Below are 19,059 nucleotides of genomic sequence, written 5' to 3'. Positions count from 1 at the left end.
GAGAATATGAATGTAAAAACAGTGCCCATTGGAAAATGTCATACAAATACCAGAAATTTACAAAGTTGGGAATGAAGTTAAGAATTATTTGTTTCATTGTAGTTTTATTCCAAAATAATTTTGCCCCTAAATGTGTGGCAGATCTTTTTGAATCTGTAAATACTGCCACAATAAAATTTTTTAATAGTACTTTGAAATACAAAAAAAAAAAAAAATAGTTCTTTGCTATTAATAAATTTTGATTACCAAATATTCATATTTTCTGTGGTGGTTTTCAAGATGGGGGAGGAGGAAGACTTGAAATAAAAAAAGTTTTATTTCAAATATTTGACATAAAAACCAAAAATAGACTATTTGTAGTAAATATTTTCCTCCATGGTAAAGGCTTTATAAAAAGTGGCAAATTCATATGAGAAGTAAAAGAAATAGATTTAAGAGGGTCCCATAAAGTAAGAGTGATAGTTCAGGTGAGAAAATATGTGGAAATAGTAATTTGCACAGATATTTATTCTGTTATAATTTTTGTTAATGCATTGTTTATTTTACTGTTTGTGACTGCTAAATGTTACAAATGGAGAACAAAATGCCTTATTTCTTTAATGAAAACTGGTAATAGAATATAATAGAATAATACTAGTAATATATGAAGCAAAATATGACGTTTTCAAGACTACTGAAAGAAATTCCTTTTCTGAAAATTCTTTTTCTGAAAAGGAGTGATCATTTTTTTTCCCTCCCTCAATATTGGTATTTTGATTCTGCTAGTTTTAAGATGTGGTTTAATCATCTTCACTAGGTTACCATTTTACATTTGTTCTAGGATCAGATCTGTCTCTGGTTAATGGTCTGTAGTATAAGGGAGTAGGCCTAAATTTTAAAAATTGCTTCAAAATGCCATTTACTAATGTAGTTTCTTCTGTCATTTATGTTCCTTATGTTAGTAGAACTTGAACTTTATAAAGCTTTTACAATATAGAAATATAAAACACATTGCTTTCATATTTTGTTAAAATTTTATCAAGGAAAACAGTTCTTTCATTATAGTTCCTACACCTTGGTGTTCCTAAAACACAGGGTAAGATATGTATGATCTTGCTTTTAGAAAGTCTTATTCCATATCTGACATTTGGTAAAACTATGAATACAGAACCAAAAATAGTATTATCTACATTTGGAGATATTTTCCCAGCTTTCAGTTTGGTAATTATTTTATTGGTTAGAAGTAAAACTTTTAGAAATTAGGCTTTGATGTTCAAGCTTAATTCTTAGCACTTTTGAAAAAAGGATTTTTTAAAAAATTCTGCCATTTAGTTATCAGCAACTGTTAATGATTCTTAGATAATTATAAGTGAAGGGTAAGACTGTGACATAGAATGAACACTCTTTTAACACAAAAATCATTTTTTTGTTCTTCAGTCCTGATGGTCAGCCAACACTTCTTCCACCAGAACACGTACAGGAGTTAAATTTGAGGTCTACTGGCATGCTCAATGCTATCCAAAGATTTTTTGCATATCATATGATTGAGACCTATGGATGTGACTATTCCACAAGTGGACTGTCTTTTGATACTCTGCATTCCAAACTGAAAGCTTTCCTTGAACTTCGGACTGTGGATGGACCTAGACATGATACATATGTTTTGTATTACAGTGGGCATACCCATGGCACAGGAGAGTGGGCTCTTGCAGGTAAATGCACCTCTGGCAATTTCACTATTACTAAGATAGACCTATTCATGGAAATCTACCCCTTCACACTGAAACATTAATTTCCAAAATTCTCAATTTTCTACTTCACAGTTTACTAAGTATATATATATGACTCTGTTTTATTTTTCTTTTCTCTAGCATACTTGTTTAGCATAATATTAGTAATCTCTAAAGGTTATGAGAATTATGTCTTATATTGACTGGAAGAAAAAAATCTGCTAATGTGTTTTCAGAATTATTAAAATTCCATTTTTTGGAAGCTGATTAATTTGACCTATACTTCTAAGTCTTTAAATGTTATGGATGCTGATTTCAGTAGTTTGTACATGTGCAGTTTTATTTATGTTAGACAGTTCACCAAGATTTTGAACAGCAAGTAATGTGATATGGTGGGACTAGCGCTTAGATCAGGAGACCTTGGTTCTGGTCCTGGTTTTGTCACAAGTTTTATTTTTGACAAATTACCTAACTTCTCTATAGCAATTCTCTCCTCTGTAAAATGAGGGGGTAATATTAAATCTCCCTGTCATGAGAGAGGAAGATTGAGATCTATTTTATATGTAAATTTGTTTGTTGAGCTTCCCAACTAGAATAGAGACTATGTATATGTAAGTCATGAGCTTTATGAATTACTTGCTTAGCACCTAGAGTACAGCCTGGCTATCCCTAGTAGGGATCCTTAAGTAATGGATAGATGGATGAAATCATTGAATGAATCATGGGGAAAAAAAAAAAAGAAAGTTTTTTTTTCTTATTTTATGTTAGAAATAGTTCTTTTGAAACTTAATTCTATCCTCTTTTTTCCTTAAATATTGTAGATGTTTTATACTGAGAACACACAGAAATAATAGAATTGACATAAGTAGAAATAGATATTCAGATCAAGGACAAATATCAACAGAAGTATTGTGGAAGGACAGAGAGACCTCTTTCAACACAAGAACTCCAAGTAGAGATGATCTTAACCATCGTGGTCTCACTAATTTCATGCTAGATTTGTAATGAGGGTTTTATCAAAAAATACTGTTGTAATTTTTGGTTTTGCAAATAATTATTGAATAACTTAATGGCTGTCTAGAAGTAAAGGCAAACATTTATGGGGCATATTTGAAGCAGTTAAATGCTTGGCACTTTATATACATTAAATTTAATCTTCACTTGAAATATTTTGAGGTAAGTACTATGACCTCTCTCATCTCTTCATTTTTTTAAAGAATAAAATGAAAACTTCCAAGTTGTTACATTTCTGTGGCCATACATTTGGTAAGTGATGGAACCATGATTCAAATCCAGACCTGCCTAACCCCTTGAAGTATTTTTCCCCCTTGTGCTGCCAAAGGCAAAAACCATTAAGATAGAGAAAATCACATACTCTGTTTTAGTAGATATTTTTGGTAGCACAGTTCACCCATTTTCTAAAATACTGTAGAAGAAGGTAGTCAACATCAAAATTACTTGAATATAGTTTGGGAAATCTTTTACTTAACCTGTAACTCAATGTAGAAAACAACTTTTTAACCTTTATGGCTATTTTAATTCTAGATAAAGTATAGTATTCTGTGTACTTGACCTTAGAACACAGAAAAAGTTGGCATCAATTCAAAAATCTTTACAGAAATAGAATTTCAGACCTAAAACCTAGAATTGATTATTGAAAACTTACTGCAATGCTTATAATAATGAACTGTCTCCAAATCAGAAGGGATAAAAGACATAATTTTGGTGGTCATGCATATATCCTTGGTTATTTGTAAGTATTTTAAGAAAGTGATTTAAAAAGTAAGCTTGTTGTATTTTTAATTGAAAGATTAATATAAAATTTTTTCAGAACATTTGTATTTTTCCTCCTAAATCTTTTAAGATTTCAAACATCTTGTAAAAGATGGCTTTGGAAATAAATTCTAGATGTATAGTTTACTGCTATTTATATCAGCTTTTTCTTTTCCTAGGAAAAATAATAGACACCAACACAAATAACATATATGTCAGTGTTCTTAAATTTTTACTCACTGAGTTAGCAATAATTTATGAAGACTTAAAAATTTTAAAGTGTGGCTATATTTTAGATAAATATCTAGCAATTATATTCTGGAATGGTATCTTTATAGAATTTTTTTTTTTTAATATGTCACCAATAAGTTAACACCGTTATACAACCCCTCTCTTAGCCAGGAAGATTTATTCTTGTATGTATAACTTTCTTGGTGGTAGACATTTTTTTACTTTTTTTACAATAAAAAGTAGAACACGGTGGAGAAAGCATTGCTTGACATTGCCCTGCCTTCTCCAAGAAGGGTAGCTTCATCCTGTAATTCAGCAGCTGTATACTCTCTCAGCTTGAGGCACCAAGCCCACTTGAAGGTAACCAGGTTGGACCAGGCATAGAGGCTGAGCCTTCCTCAGGAACTGAAGTCAGTTCCTGCCCTGGGCTGCCAGAGACATAGCCCTGAAAGGCAGATAGTACTAAAAAATGGAACAGAACCCTCCTGCTTGGAGGAAAATGCTTTAATCCATTCCAGGCCGTGTGACAAAGAGCTGTAAGCTGTGAGAATTACATCTTTCTAAACACCTGTAAACATAGGAAACATGATAACTGGATTTTACCTGAGTTAGCAAATTAAGAGTAGGTCCAGAGCTAAATACTAAATACCACTGTGAGAAAGAGAATTCTGTATCTGCCTTTATATCATCTATCTTTACTGACAATATTTGTTAGACGATGTAGACTCCTTACATTTATGAGGCTTCATAATATGGACCCTGGTATTTTTACCTCTGAGAGTAAAAAATAATTCTAATAATGATGAGAGAAATGAGAAAAAAGGTAGATTATCTGTGAATCAGTTTATCACAGATAAACAGAGCCTTTAAAAAGCAGTCTTAATTACTTTAACTGCATCAGATGGCTGTTAGCTGAGATAAATGTAAGTGCTTTGCATCTTGGCCAAAAGCCAGATGCAACATAGGACCTATTCATAGGAGAAAGCAGAGCAACACAAAACAGGGGAAGAGAAATAGTTGAAAGGCTTAAATGCTCCTTTAAATCTCTTATTGATATGTAAAGAGCACATATAAGAGAAGTAGTGTAGAATGTGCTTTTAGAATATTTGTTGAAATAGTTGTAGAAGGCAAGTTAGACAATGATGTTTTGTGGCAGATGGAATTTGTATAATTGCTCTTGTAATCTTGTGTCATTCTCTGATCTCTAGAGAAATTGAAAGAACTGGCAATAATGAAAAGTTAACATTTTACCATATAATAAAAGATACCTTCTGGAGCTCCTTGTGAAGCAACACATTAGTAATATATGGACACCATGTATTGAAATAGTGCCTCTGAAATGATGACTTTAATGAAACAACTTTTTCATTGTCAAGAGTCTGAGTATAGTAGTAGACTGCTGAATAAAAGAATATTAATTGTTCGTAAAGAATGTGTTATGCCCTGGCTTCAGAGGTCATATTACTAATTGAATGTAAATACTAAAAAATTCCCTCCCTCCCTTCCTCTGTCTGTCCCTCTGTCTCTCTCCAGTGTTGTCATTTTGATAAGACAATGGTTGCTCTAGGTAGAGATGTGTATCTGAGGTTGTTGGAGCTTGTGCCAGTAAACTGTACCATGTTAAGACTTTTTCCTAATCATATAAGTACCATATGCTCAATGTAAAAATGGTAGAGAGTATAGAAAAGTATAAAAAAAAATTACTGAAATCCAAACACCCAGCAATAACTATTGTTTTTATAGATACACTTCCATGTCATACTTTCTCTCCTAGTATCATAGACATTTTCTCATCATCAAAATTTCTTTATAAATACCATTCTATTATTTTTTAAAATATTTTATTTATTCATGAGAGACACAGAGAGAGGCAGAGACACAGGCAGAGAGAAGCAGGCTCCCTGTGGGAGCCCGATGCAGGACCCCGGGATTACAGCCTGAGCCAAAGGCAGACACTCAACCACTGAGCCACCCAGGTGTCCCAATACCATTTTATTACAATTCTCCCTCATAGTTTATTTCCATTCCTCCGGGTTGTTTCAGATTTTACACATAACAGTGGGAAGAAGATCTTTATATGTAATTTTTGTCCCCATTTTTGCCCTTTCCTCAGGATAAATTCCCTAGAATTGGAATGATTGTATGAATATTAATATACCATTGAAACAGAGCCAGGAGTAGGTTGAATAAGGATGGCAATTGCTGGGGCCCAAAATTTAAGAGGATGACAAAAATTAGTCAGGATAGTATTTTAGTGTAATATATTTAAAAATCAAAATAAATACAAGACCACCTTTGTCTAATGAACTAGATGTAAAACCTACCAGCTTTAAGACACATTTGCTTTAGACCTTTCTGGGTATGTATTTTTTTAGTCCTGTGTTGTTTTTCAGTTAATAAAACAGATTTAAATAGCCATTCTAAATTTATTCTTGGCACAGGTAGGAAGAGTGTTTCTTTTTCTTTTGGTAGGTACCTACATATGAGGCAAGGTAACATTAATTGATCAGTGATTATCAAGGACCAACAAACTTTTTTCTGTAAAGGGCCAGATATTTTTGGCTTAGTAGCCATAAAGACCCAATAGTAACTGCTCAGCTTAGGCACCGTAGAACAAAAGCAGCCACAGACAGAATGTAAATGAATGTTATTTATGAAAATAATAGTATGCAATTTAAGTTTCCTGTATTTTCACATGTCACAAACTTTTGTTCTTTGGATTTTTAACCATGTAAAAATGTAAATAAATTCTTAGCTCTCAGGCCGTACAAACACAGATGGCAGGCTGGATTGGCCCATGAGCCATAATTTGCTGCTCCTGATGCAGAATAGTAGGATTTCATTTTTGTCACTAAATCTTAATTTTTTAAAACTTCATAAGACAACTTTCTTAATTTATTGTAACATATTCCTTTTTTACTGTAATAAGGATTTTTTTTAATCTGAAATTGAAAGTCTGTTTTTAAAAATTCTCTGAAAGGAATGTTCCATCTATTTTTTTTTTGTCCTACATATATTTAATTCCAGGAACTTAAAGAAAATATACTTAAGAGGAGGCTTCAGAAATTATTACCCTATTGAGTCTTCTTTTGTTCACAGGTGGAGACATACTGCGCCTTGACACACTTTTAGAGTGGTGGAGAGAAAAGAATGCCTCCTTCTGTTCTCGCCTTATTATCGTATTAGACAGTGAGAATTCAGTCCCGTGGGTGAAAGAAGTGAGAAAAATCAATGATCAGTACATTGCGGTACAAGGAGCAGAGATGACAAAGACCATAGATATTGAAGAAGCTGACCCACCACAGCTGGGTGACTTTACAAAAGACTGGGTGGAGTATAACTGCAACCCCAGCAATAACATCTGCTGGACTGAAAAGGGCCGCGCTGTGAAAGCTGTGTACGGTGTGTCAAAGCGCTGGAGCGACTACACTCTGCATTTGCCAACAGGCAGCGACGTGGCCAAGCACTGGATGTTACACTTTCCTCGTATTACATATCCACTGGTGCATTTGGCAAATTGGCTGTGTGGTCTGAACCTCTTTTGGATCTGCAAAACTTGCTTTAGGTGTTTGAAAAGATTAAAAATGAGTTGGTTTCTTCCCACTGTGCTGGACACAGGACAAGGCTTCAAACTTGTCAAATCGTAATTTGGAACCCAAGGTGGAATGTTACTGAGAGTTCATACTACCAGTTATCACTAACTTGCCATTTTTTGTATATTGTTTTTTTATTTGGGAAAAATCTCTTGCTACTTCTGTAGCTGCTCTCACTTTGTCTTTTCTCAAGTAATTATGGTGTATTGTAAGATGTTGGGAATAAGCGTTTTATCCTACAAATATGTAAGGAGTCATAAATGCTGATGCTGTGTAAATGCATAAGAGATGTTAAAAATAACAATGCACTTTGAAGAATGTTTGCCTATGCCTCAGATTAGAAAGAAAACACTTGTCTGTGCTCTGCAGTGGCCGATGAAGAATTACTAATGCCTTATTTTCTAGGCATGATTAGAGAATGTAGACCAGACAGTTTGTTTACTATTATAAGAAAATTTCCAGTTTGCTTACAAAGGATTTTCTTTGTGAACAGTAGGTTTGAGTCCAAGACCATTTGAAGAATGACAAATTCTTTCTTTAGAAAGGATAAAGGGAGAAGCCTGAAATGAATGCAAAAATTTGCTTATAGTCTCCTATTCTGATGTCTTCATTGTGGCCTGTTACCAGTGTAGCAGAAAAGCCCAAGTGACTGTTGAGATCAAAACATTCTTCCCTTAGGTAACTGTAAGAAGCTAGAAGCCTACAGAGCGCTCCTTCCTGCATTGTTGGGGCAGAGGAGGGGCTCTGAAAGCACTGGCAATTTTAAGAGTCTTTCTCAGGGTAACTTTTAATGAACAATGTTTCCAGCTACAAATTGTCTTCCCTTTCAAAAAGTAAACTTAAAAAAAAATGGCAATTTCTCGTTGATTTAGGCTATTTTCACTATTCAGAAATGATTTTGATCTTGGGAATTCATGCTCTGCCATGAAAATTATCTTTCAGCTCTCTCATTAGTGATGCCATTTTTTTCTATTGAAGGTCAAGGGATTGGAAACAGGTCATTTTTTTTCTTGTATACATGTAATGTATTATGTAAAAATGTATTCATATTGGCAATTTTTGTTATGCATAATGGTGTGGTTGTAATTTTTAAAACTTAATTCAGTGTTTTGTCTGATTAAAGCAGGCACTGATCTGGGTATCCCCTAAGAGGTTATTTACCTCCTGTTCCCTTCCAATAATCCTTACATTCTACATGTTCATATCAGAGAAGTAACAGGAGGGGAATAGAATTAAGTTAGGGGATAATCTAATCTTTGTCGTTTAAAGTGTGACTTCTCACCATTGAAGCCATTTTTCCAGCCTCAGAGAGGAAGTAACGCCTCTACCATTTTCTACCTGGTGACTTGAAAACTGAAGTTTTTGTTAGGTAGAAGTCACTTAGTGTCAGGGAATTCGTATACCACTATCTATGCAGCGCTGTTATGGTCTGATTATTTCTGTGTTTTGAATATGATTTTCCTAATGTTTTGAATAAAATTTTAAAAATTAATTTTTCATGTAATGTGCAAAAAACTTTAGTTACTGAATAATTTTAATATATATTAAAAGTGGTAGTCATAAAAAATGCCCATGTATTAGAGTTGGTAGGTTGATTTGAAATTTTCCAGTATTTGGTTACATATTTATATCAACATTTTCCAGATGAAATAGTATAATGTTTCATTATTATTCAGAGTTAGTATAGGAGAAAAGTCAGGTGTTAAAATTATGAGCTAATAGCTACAAAAAAGTTAAATTAGCGTTAAGTAAAATCTTTTAAAATTCCGAGCCAATATTGAGCGAATTAGCTTTAATTAAAGCATGTGTCTTTACTCTGAGAAAGCCAAATATAAAGGTATATTCTGCATTCTTTATAAAGTAATATTAAGATGGTACTAATCATCAGATTCAAAAGGTAGCAGACTTTACAGCCACAGGGCTGTTATTTCGGTACACATTTTCTATGACCAAAAAAGTTCTGAGCTAAAACTGTGACTCAAGCCGATTTATTAACCACAAAGTTACAGAATATCCACTGCAATGAATTCTCCTCCCCAAACCAGAAACTATAAAAGGACAGTTAAGAGGTGGCATCCTAAATTAAAGTTGCCACTTTAAAACATTAAAGTAATTGACAGTATAATACGGAGGAAGACTATAGGGACAAATTGGTTACTCTAACTTAGAGATTAAAAACTCGATCTGACCATTAATAAGGACAATTTTCTTACGGCTTTCATTTTATAGACCATATGTTTACCAAGGAGTTACTGGGAGTAATAGGAATTACTTTAGGGCAAAACTTTACCAGTCCACTAAATAGCTTCAATAGTTGACATGGAGATGTTTTTCAACAAAATGTTGACTTAATTTGTTTCTTACATGATGCCTTGAGGAAACCACAAAAGCACCACCCCCTAAAAAATGTCTTTTAAAAAAGTATATACTGTTATGTGATGAATTAAAGAACCAAGTTCTTTAATTAAGAGAACCAGGTTCTCTTCCTATAATTTTTCAGTTATGCTATTATTTCATTAAAAATTTTTTAGTTTCTTCTGACTAAACTCTTCTTCCTGGGGATATTTGGATTTATCCTTGCGTAGCTTTCTATCTTGCTCTTCTTAATAAATACAAAATTGTACAGAAGACCATTTTTATGACCAGTGTTTTCGTAAGTGTATTAAAAATTGCATTGCTAATTAAAATGCATTTATATTTAATGCATTACTGGATAGATTTTTTTTAAGTAAAATCTTCATTAGAATCTATTTGTAACTGTACATTTTGTAAATTTTGGTCTAAATATATATGATGTTTTGAGTACTGCCTTTTCATATGTGTTCTTTCCCATTTAGAGCTTAGACTTCTTCAAAGTAATGTTGTACATTACCTTTCCATAAGGGATAGCTAACATTATGTATGCCAGAAGAAAGTGGTTTACTTTTAAGAATGCTGTTAGGTATATTTCATAGTGAATGGCTCAAAGGAGTCAGTACTTTTTTGAACATCTCTCCTCTATTTGGAAACATACTAGATCTTCCTCCCTTTTCAGGCAGAAGCTTACACATGTTGATATTTCTGGTATATAATTACCCAGAAGAGTGCCTTGCTCATGATAAGAGGTATTAAAAGAATTTTTTTTAAGATTTTATTTATTTATTCATGATAGTCACACAGAGAAAGAGAGAGAGAGAGGCAGAGACACAGGCAGAGACACAGGCAGAGGGAGAAGCAGGCTCCATGCACCGGGAGCCCGACGTGGGACTCGATCCCGGGTCTCCAGGATCGCGCCCTGGGCCAAAGGCAGGCGCCAAACCACTGCGCCAGCCAGGGATCCCCTAAAAGAATATTTTTGACATTGAATTTAGAATTCTGAGGAGAAATTGGAATAACTTGATTGTAAATTACTTCATTTTCTTTATAAATTAACGATATTTTTTTCAAGATCTTCATTCAATTAATATTAAGGACTATTACAGAATCACCAAAGGAAAACATGTCACATTTTTAAAAATATATTTTTCTTACTAACTCCCATGCCCAATATGGGGCTCAAACTCACAACGCCAAGATCAAGAATACCGTGCTCTCTACTAACTGAGCCAGGCAGGTGCCCCAAACATTTCACATTTTTTAAAAGTAGTAAATGTCAAGATTAAAGAAGGAAAACCTCAGGTTTGAATTAAAACATAGCTCATGTCACAAAAAAGCTTTTTGTTGAATTCATTTTCATCAGGACATTGATATGATAAAGACTGAGTCTTTCATTGATTTCCCTTTAGAAACATTTAGACAAATTGGAGACTTTTCACAAATGGAAATTATTAAAAGAAGTCTGATGAACAAAGAAGATGGCTACTATGCTCATCAGTGACAACTGGACTATAAAGTCAAAAAATTGGCCTATCAACATAAACAGGTTCACAGAACAAGCTAGGGCAACTACAAGTATCTCACGTTTGGGGTATCTTCCCTATTGACTAGTATGAAAAGTGACATTTAAGTAGTAATTACCTTGAGCAACTGCTTTGTTGACAGTAATTTACATTTATGTGTATTAGAAAGTACTGTTGCTGTTATTCTTACTTAGACCAAAGCTGATTCAATAGTAAAATCTGTAGGTTAATCAGTAAATTTTTAAATATCAATACATAAAAACCATTTTGATTAAAAATAAAATTGACCAGTCATCTTGTGTAATGACCTCACAGCATTTTATAGGTATTAAATTAGAATAGACAATTTTAGTAGATTTTTGTTACTACATTTCTGTCCCTACAAATATTGATCTATCACAAATTGAAGATTTTTAGTAGTGTGCCAAGGATAAGAGAGGAACATGGTGTATCTTCCTAGATATAGACCAGCAATGTTTACTCCATGTAAAGTAAAAGTATTTTTATGTTAAAACATACCAAAGTGGGACGCCTGGGTGGCTCAGCAGTTGAGCCTTTGGTTCAGGGCGTGATCCTGGTTCCAGGAACGAGTCCCACATTGGACTCCCTGCAAGGAACCTGCTTCTCCCTCTGTCTGTGTCTCTGCCTCTCTCTCTGGGTCTCTCATGAATAAATAAATAAAATCTTAAAAAAAAAAAAAAAAAAAAAAGTATTGGTAGGCAGGACTTACATTAGCTTTTAGTGTAAGTCAGAAGACTTCAAAGCAGTTTTATTTTTGTAGCAGGTCATTTGTTCTATCCTTCCCACCCCAGGACATCGAAGATTCTTTGGGTATAATATTGAATGTTATTGACACACTATATATGGAGGGGTTTTTTTTTTTAAGAAATCCTTTGTGTTCTGACTTAGAAATACAAATAGCAATGAATTTTCTCAAAATAATTTTGTTTCTGTCTATATGGAGTTTTACACCTATGCCATCTTAATACAGTTTTATAATAGGCATTTCTAGGTTCTTCGGAGTCCTTAACATATAATGATTTCTACACAAGTAGGTACTGATAGGGAAAATGGAATGAGGATTTTAATTTGTAATCCATATCCACTTACATTAATACCCATTCTCATCAATTTCTCTTCTGTACTGCTCTTTTTCTCTAACACCTACCCTTTGGATTCCTATCTTCCTTTCTACATAAAGCAACTACTTCATCAATAACAATAAAATGACAATGTCTATCCCAAAGAGAGAGGAGTTCATAAGTAACAAAGACTGGAGCAGCTTCTATACCTGGGGCAAATGCCTGACTGGGTGCTGGTGACTTAGAAGTGCAACTGCCATAGGTGAGAAGATTGTGCAGGAAAAAAGAAATTGGCTGAAGTTTTGACAATATTGTGGGCTGGCGAGATGGGTCTGAAAGGTCATTAAAAGATTGACCCAACAAGCATGCCCTCTTGCCCTGGAATTTTGCCAAGAAACTGGTAGTGGAGCAGGGCTTAGAGACGGAATTTATATAGCGTTATGCATCACACTTAATTGCCACATTTGGATCCAAACTATCTAAAACAACTCTTATTCCAGTTCAAACACTAAAATAATCAAGATGCTTAGTCTTGGGGATCCCTGGGTGGCTCAGCGGTTTGGCGCCCGCCTTCAGCCCATGACATGATCCTGGGGTCCCGGGATTGAGTCCCACATCGGGCTCCCTGCATGGAGCCTGCTTCTCCCCTCTCTCTCTTTCTCTGTCTCTCTCTCTCTCATGAATAAATAAAACCTTTAAAAAAAAAAAAAAAGATGCTCAGTCTTGACAGATGTAGCATGGGAGATTAGGGACTGGGCTAACTGAAGGCGAACTCAGTCTAAGTAAAGCTGCAGCCCACCTCTAGCTCAATTCAACCTGTGGAGAATTCTGAAGGATAAGTTCCTCACCCTAATTACCAGAGAATGAAAGGCATGCACTCCCTCAACAGACCCAAATGTACACTTTACTCTCCACTGTTATAATTTTTAAAAATGCATTCTGCATTGTACATAAGACACAAAGAAGGGAGGAATCAGACCCATTAGCAAGAGTAAGTAGTCAAAAGGAAGTCTAAGCCACAGCAATCAGACAAGGAAGGAAAAGCATCCAAATTGGTAAGGAAAAAGTAAAACTTAATATTTGCAGATGGCATGATACTATATAGACTCCACCAAAACACTCCTAGAACAGATAAGTGAATTCAATAAGGCCACAGGATACAAAATCAATATACAGAAATCCATTTCATTTCTATACACTAATACTGAAGTAGCAGAAAGAGAAATTAAGAAAACAGTCTCATTTATAATTGCACCAAAAAGAATATCTAGGAATACACTTAACCAAAGAGGTGAAAGACCTTTCTGACAACTATAAAACACCAATGAAAGAAATTGAAGATGACAAAAAATAAATGGAAAGATACTCCATGCTCATTAATTGGGAGAACAAATATTGTTTGTATGTCTATACTACCCAAAGGAATCCATAGATTCACTGGAATTCCTATCCAAATACCAATAGCATTTTTCACAACTAGAATAAATAATCCTAAAATTTGTATGGTGCCACAGAAGACCTTAGTCAAAGCAATCTTTGAAAAGAAGAACAAAACTGGAAATATCACAATCCCAGATATTAAGACATGCTATAAAGCTGTAGTAATCAAAACAGTATGGTAGTGGCACAAAACTACACACATAAATCAATGGAGCAGAATAGAGAGCCCAGAAATAAACTCACAATTATATGGTCAATTAGTCTTCAACAAAGCAGGAAAGAATATGCAATGGGAAAAGGACAATCTTTTCAACAAATCCTGTTGGGAAAACTGGACCACACTCTTTCACCATACACAAAAATAAACTCAAAATGGATTAAAAACCTCAATGTAAGACATAAAACTATAAAAATCCTAGAAAAGAGCACAGGTAGTCATTTCTCTGATGTGAGCCATAAGAACAATTTGCTAGATATATCTCCTAAGGCAGGGAAACAAAAGAAAAAATAGACTATTGAGACTATATCAAAATAAGTTTCTGCACAGCAAAATAAATTATCAACAAAGCAAAAAGACACCCTACTGAATGGGAGAAGAGACTTGCAATTGACGTATCCAATAAAGGGTTAGTGTCCAAAATATATAAAGAACTTACACAATACCAAAACCATAAATAATCTAATTTAAAAATGAGCAGAAGACATGAACAGACATTTCTCCAAAGAAAATGTACAGATAGCCAACAGACACATGAAAAGATGCTCAACATCACTCACTCATCAAGGAAATTGCAGATCAAAACCACAATGAGAAAAAAAAAAAAAAAAAAAAAAAAACCACAATGAGATACCACCTCATACCTGTCAGAATGGCTAAAATAAAAAACACAAGAAACAAATAAATGTTGGAGAGGATGGGGGGTGGGAGGGAACACTCATGCACTGTTGGTAGGAATGCAAACTGATGCAGGAACTGTGGAAAACAATATGGAGGCTCCTCAGAAAATGAAAAATAGTACTGTATGATCTTTAATTCCACTAGTGGATATTTATCCAAAGAATATGAAAACACTACTTTGAAAAGATATATGCACCCCTATGTTTATTGCAGTATTATTTATAATAGCCAAATTATGGAAGCAGCCCAAATGCCTGTCAATAGGCGATTGGATAAAGAAGATGATGTATGTGTATTAAGAGTACATTCATCATGATGAACACTGAGTAATGTGTAGAATTGTTGAACCACGATATAGTACACTTGAAACTAATACAACACTATATGTTCATCTTATTGGAATAAATAAAATAAAAGATTAAAAAAAAGAGTATGCAGGCAACTGACACTTGTAGGCTACTAGCAGACAAGAATGTTTTTAAAAACTAAAATGTGTTGAGGAATTTACAGGAAAGGACAGATACAATAGGCAAAGAGGAAATTTCAGAACCAAATAGATATTCTAGGACTGATAACTATATTAGAAAAAAAAAAAAATCCCTGGATGGCAATCATGGCGGGGTGGTTAGTCCATGGCATGAGATGTCATAATGTGACAGAACAACAAAAAAGGGGGATGATCTGGCATGTGCTAAGAAGGGAACACTAGGGTTGGGGGGGAGAGGGTAACAGGAGATTGGTTACACAGGAGAGATTTATCAAATATAAAAATACATTAAGGATTATAGGAGCATATTTTTCTTTCAAAGGGCAATTGCAAATATGAAATGGAGAGAACTAGAATGACCTCTAAGATGTCGGGTTGGAAGAGGAAGTGGTTAATAGAGAAATTAATAGAGATGTAAATATATTTAAACATTTATGTGTGTGTGTTTTATACATATAATACTTAGTTTTGCCTGTAAGAGAGCTCGAGATTAGCAGTGCCCCAATAGCAATGAATACATCTATATCATATATTGTGACTTCTGAATATTATTCTCCACTAAAAGAAACCAATGTTCTTTGGAGAAATACCTGATTACTTCTTGTAACTCTTGTTGGAGAAGCAAAAGAACAAGATAAGCCTGGAATATCTGTTAGTTCAGAAAGCAATCAGTGCTCAAAGAATATGCGGTAACAGTTTAAAGGCACCAACAGCAGCTAAAAACAACTCCCAATGGCCAGAGCTGAGACAATTTGAATATATATAAGGATAGTAGCAGACTATAGCCCATGGAGTAAAATAGGAGACTATGTGTCCATACTGATATAAATACATGTTTACATTAAAACTTTGAAGAACAAGATATATTACAACAAAGAGGAATAATAAATTGAGGAGATAGAATGCTTAAAAAATTTATTTTCTTTTTTTTTTTTTTTTAATTCAAAAGGCAGTAGGAAAGGAGGGACGTCTGGGTGGCTCAGGGATTGAGCATCTGCCTTCAGCTCAGGGCATGTTCCCAGAGTCCCGGGATTGAGTCCCACTTGGACTCCCCTACCCCCGCCAAGAGATCCTGTTTCTCCCTCTGCCTATTTCTCTGCCTCTGTGTTTCTCATGAATAAATAAATAAAATCTTAAAAAAAAAAAAAGTAAAATAGGAAAAGAGAAAAAAGAAACAAAGAACCAATAGGACAATAGAAAACAAATACCAAGATACCAGATTTAAAGTTAACCTTATTGGTAATTATATTAAATGTAAATGGACTAATTGCTTCAATTAAAAGTCAGAGATTGTCAAACTAAATCAGTTTCACAACCTCAGCTCTATTGTCATTTTAGACCACATAATTCATTGTTGTAGAAAACTGTCCTGTGGGGGAAAAAAAAAAAAGAAAAAAAAGAAAACTGTCCTGTGCATTACAGCATATTCGACAGCATCTCTAGCTTCTACCCAGTAGCATCACCCCTTTCCCTTTAGTTATAAGAACCAAAATTGTCTCTAGATAGTTCTAAATGTGCCCTGGGGAACAACATCACTCCTGATGAGCCAATTGACTAGATGAAAAACAAGATCCAACAATATGGCTGTTTATAAGAAATATATGTTAAATATAAAGACACTAATCATTTTAAAGGAAAAAGATGAGGGAAAAGATGCAAATATTAATCATAAGTGAGCTGGTATGATTATGTTAGTATCAGACAATGCAAATTTGAAAACAAAGAGCATTTTCAGAAATAGAGATATTTCAAATTGATAAAAAGACCTACCTATCCAAAGGGTTTAAATGTGCATGCAAATAATAGAGCTTCAAAATACAAAAAAAAAAAAAAAAAAAGGGCAGCCCCGGTGGCGCAGCAGTTTAGCGCCACCTGCAGCCCAGAGTGTGGTCCTGGGGATCTAGGATCGAGTCCCATGTTAGGCTCTCTGCATGGAGCCTGCTTCTCCCTCTGCCTGTGTCTCTGTCTCTCTCTCGCTCTCTCTGAATAAATAAATCTTAAAAAAAAAAAAAAAAAAAAACTAACAAAATACAAAAAAAGAAAAAAAAACCAACAAGAAAAAAAACACATGAAGCATAAATTGACAGAAACAAAGGAAAAAGATCTATAATCGTATGTGGAGATTTAAACACTGGTCTTTCAGTAATTGCTAGAATAACTAGATGAAAATCAGTAAGATTATGGAAGATTTTACAACACTTTTAAAGTATTTATTATTTAGAGAGAGAGAACACATACACATGAGAGAGAGGGAGGGGCAGGAGGAGGGGGATAAAAATCTCTGAACTGAGCATGGAGCCCAACAAGGGGGTCAATCTCACAACCCTGGGATCATGATCTGAGCCAAAACCAAGAGTTGGACGTTTAACCAACTGAGCCAACCAGGTGTCCCTGAATAACACTTTTAACCAACTTGACTTAAATGGTATTTTCAGAACATTGTACTCAATAATTGCAGAGTATATATTCTTTTCGAGTGCACCCAGAATATTCACCAAGACCATATGCTGGGCCAAAAAACAAGTCTCATTAAAATTCAATGACTGCCCTCAAAATATATGCTATGACCATAACAAAAATAAATTAAAATCAATCATAAAAGCATCCATAAAAGCATACTGTAAAGTAACAAACTACTCAGTAAATAATGGTTCAAAATTGCAAGGGAAATTTAAAAATATTTTTATTAAATATCAAGCTTCTTCAAATTACTTTGTTTTTATACCCCTACTTTGCTGGTACTTTAAGCAAATGCTAAAGTAGAACCAGCATGGAGGCAAGATTATTTACACTGTCCAAACACCAAATATAGAAATTCACTTTTAACTATACTATGTATATCATATCAATATAGTATATATATATATATATATATATATATATATATATATATATATATATATCATGTCAAATGATATCTGGAATGAATTTGTCAATTAATATATACGGTAAAGGCATATTTTGGATACCGAAATCACAGAGGTTTCTCCAAGGATATACAAGATATATAAGAAACTTGAAACCATTTTTCAATCCAGGGTCCCGAGGGTCCCCCTTATGGAGGATTACAGAGCCATGAAGGATACAATGTCCAAAATAAAAGAACACAGACCCTCCTCACATGGAACCATTCTCCCTATGTCTTGAAAGAAGACAATGTTTCAACAGAACTTCTGGGCTGACTTTAGGAAATGATTCTTCCCCTTGTATACAGTTACTTTAGCCCCTTGTAACTAGGACTATTTACCAGGAGCTGCATCTGCATTTCTTTTGGCATTTAAAAATTAGACATTCCTGTCATAGGCTGAGAGATAACAGTTTGGTTCTGGCTGAGATAAAAGATTTCCAGGTAAGAATTTCAACAATATCCATGATTGCTTTGTAGTGTCTCTGAAGGACTTGAAGTACCCTATGTCAGGTCTTTTCATCTGGCCTTTCTGGATAATGCATGGATTCAACCATTTAACACTGGGTCATACTTGACAACATTTTGGCTGGTCACACTTGCTACAGTAGATTTAAAAATGTTTTTCAGGCCCAACAGGCTTTTCATAGTCAAAAAGAGTTCAATAAAACCTTTCAATTGCTTTTCTTGCATCCTTGAACAGTCACTTACCCTTCATTTTTAACCTCCCACCTGTAGGAGTGGAAAGCCAAAGAAAATAATAAGTGTAATATTCACGTTCTGTCATTCAGAAGAGAGGTAGAAAATAAATTCAAAAGTTTCTAATGTTCCTTTATTTTATAAGTCAAGAAATTGTTTTCTTTTTGTGTAATGGGTGTTAAGATTGTAGAAAATTGTGGTTAAAACTAGGTTTTTGCAGATGGGGGTTTCTAACTGGGAATGATCTTATAACTTTAGCTCTGATGAGAAAAGAAATTATTTTAGTGATGGATCCTGATCAAATTGAAATTTTGAAAAATCTATATCCAGACTTTCATAATGAGATTGTAGAAAAAACAAAGAG

At 34.2% G+C, this 19,059-nt stretch overlaps 1 protein-coding gene across 2 annotated transcripts in view; it reads left to right on the top strand.

The window, feature by feature from the left end:
- TMEM168 (transmembrane protein 168) overlaps window positions 1–10,111 on the top strand; it is a 30,579-nt gene extending 20,468 nt beyond the window's left edge. For both annotated transcript variants that reach the window (XM_025464681.3, XM_025464682.3), the window contains exons 4-5: window positions 1,417–1,691; window positions 6,813–10,111. In XM_025464681.3, the coding sequence (XP_025320466.1) occupies window positions 1,417–1,691; window positions 6,813–7,360 (823 nt within the window). In that variant the 3' untranslated portion in view covers window positions 7,361–10,111. The remainder of the gene's footprint in view (window positions 1–1,416; window positions 1,692–6,812) is intronic.
- Window positions 10,112–19,059: the final 8,948 nt, after the last annotated feature.

Source organism: Canis lupus, chromosome 14, assembly GCF_003254725.2.
Source record: "Canis lupus dingo isolate Sandy chromosome 14, ASM325472v2, whole genome shotgun sequence".
NCBI classification, from domain to species: Eukaryota; Metazoa; Chordata; class Mammalia; order Carnivora; family Canidae; genus Canis; species Canis lupus.
This window is presented reverse-complemented; position numbering and strand designations above follow the sequence as displayed.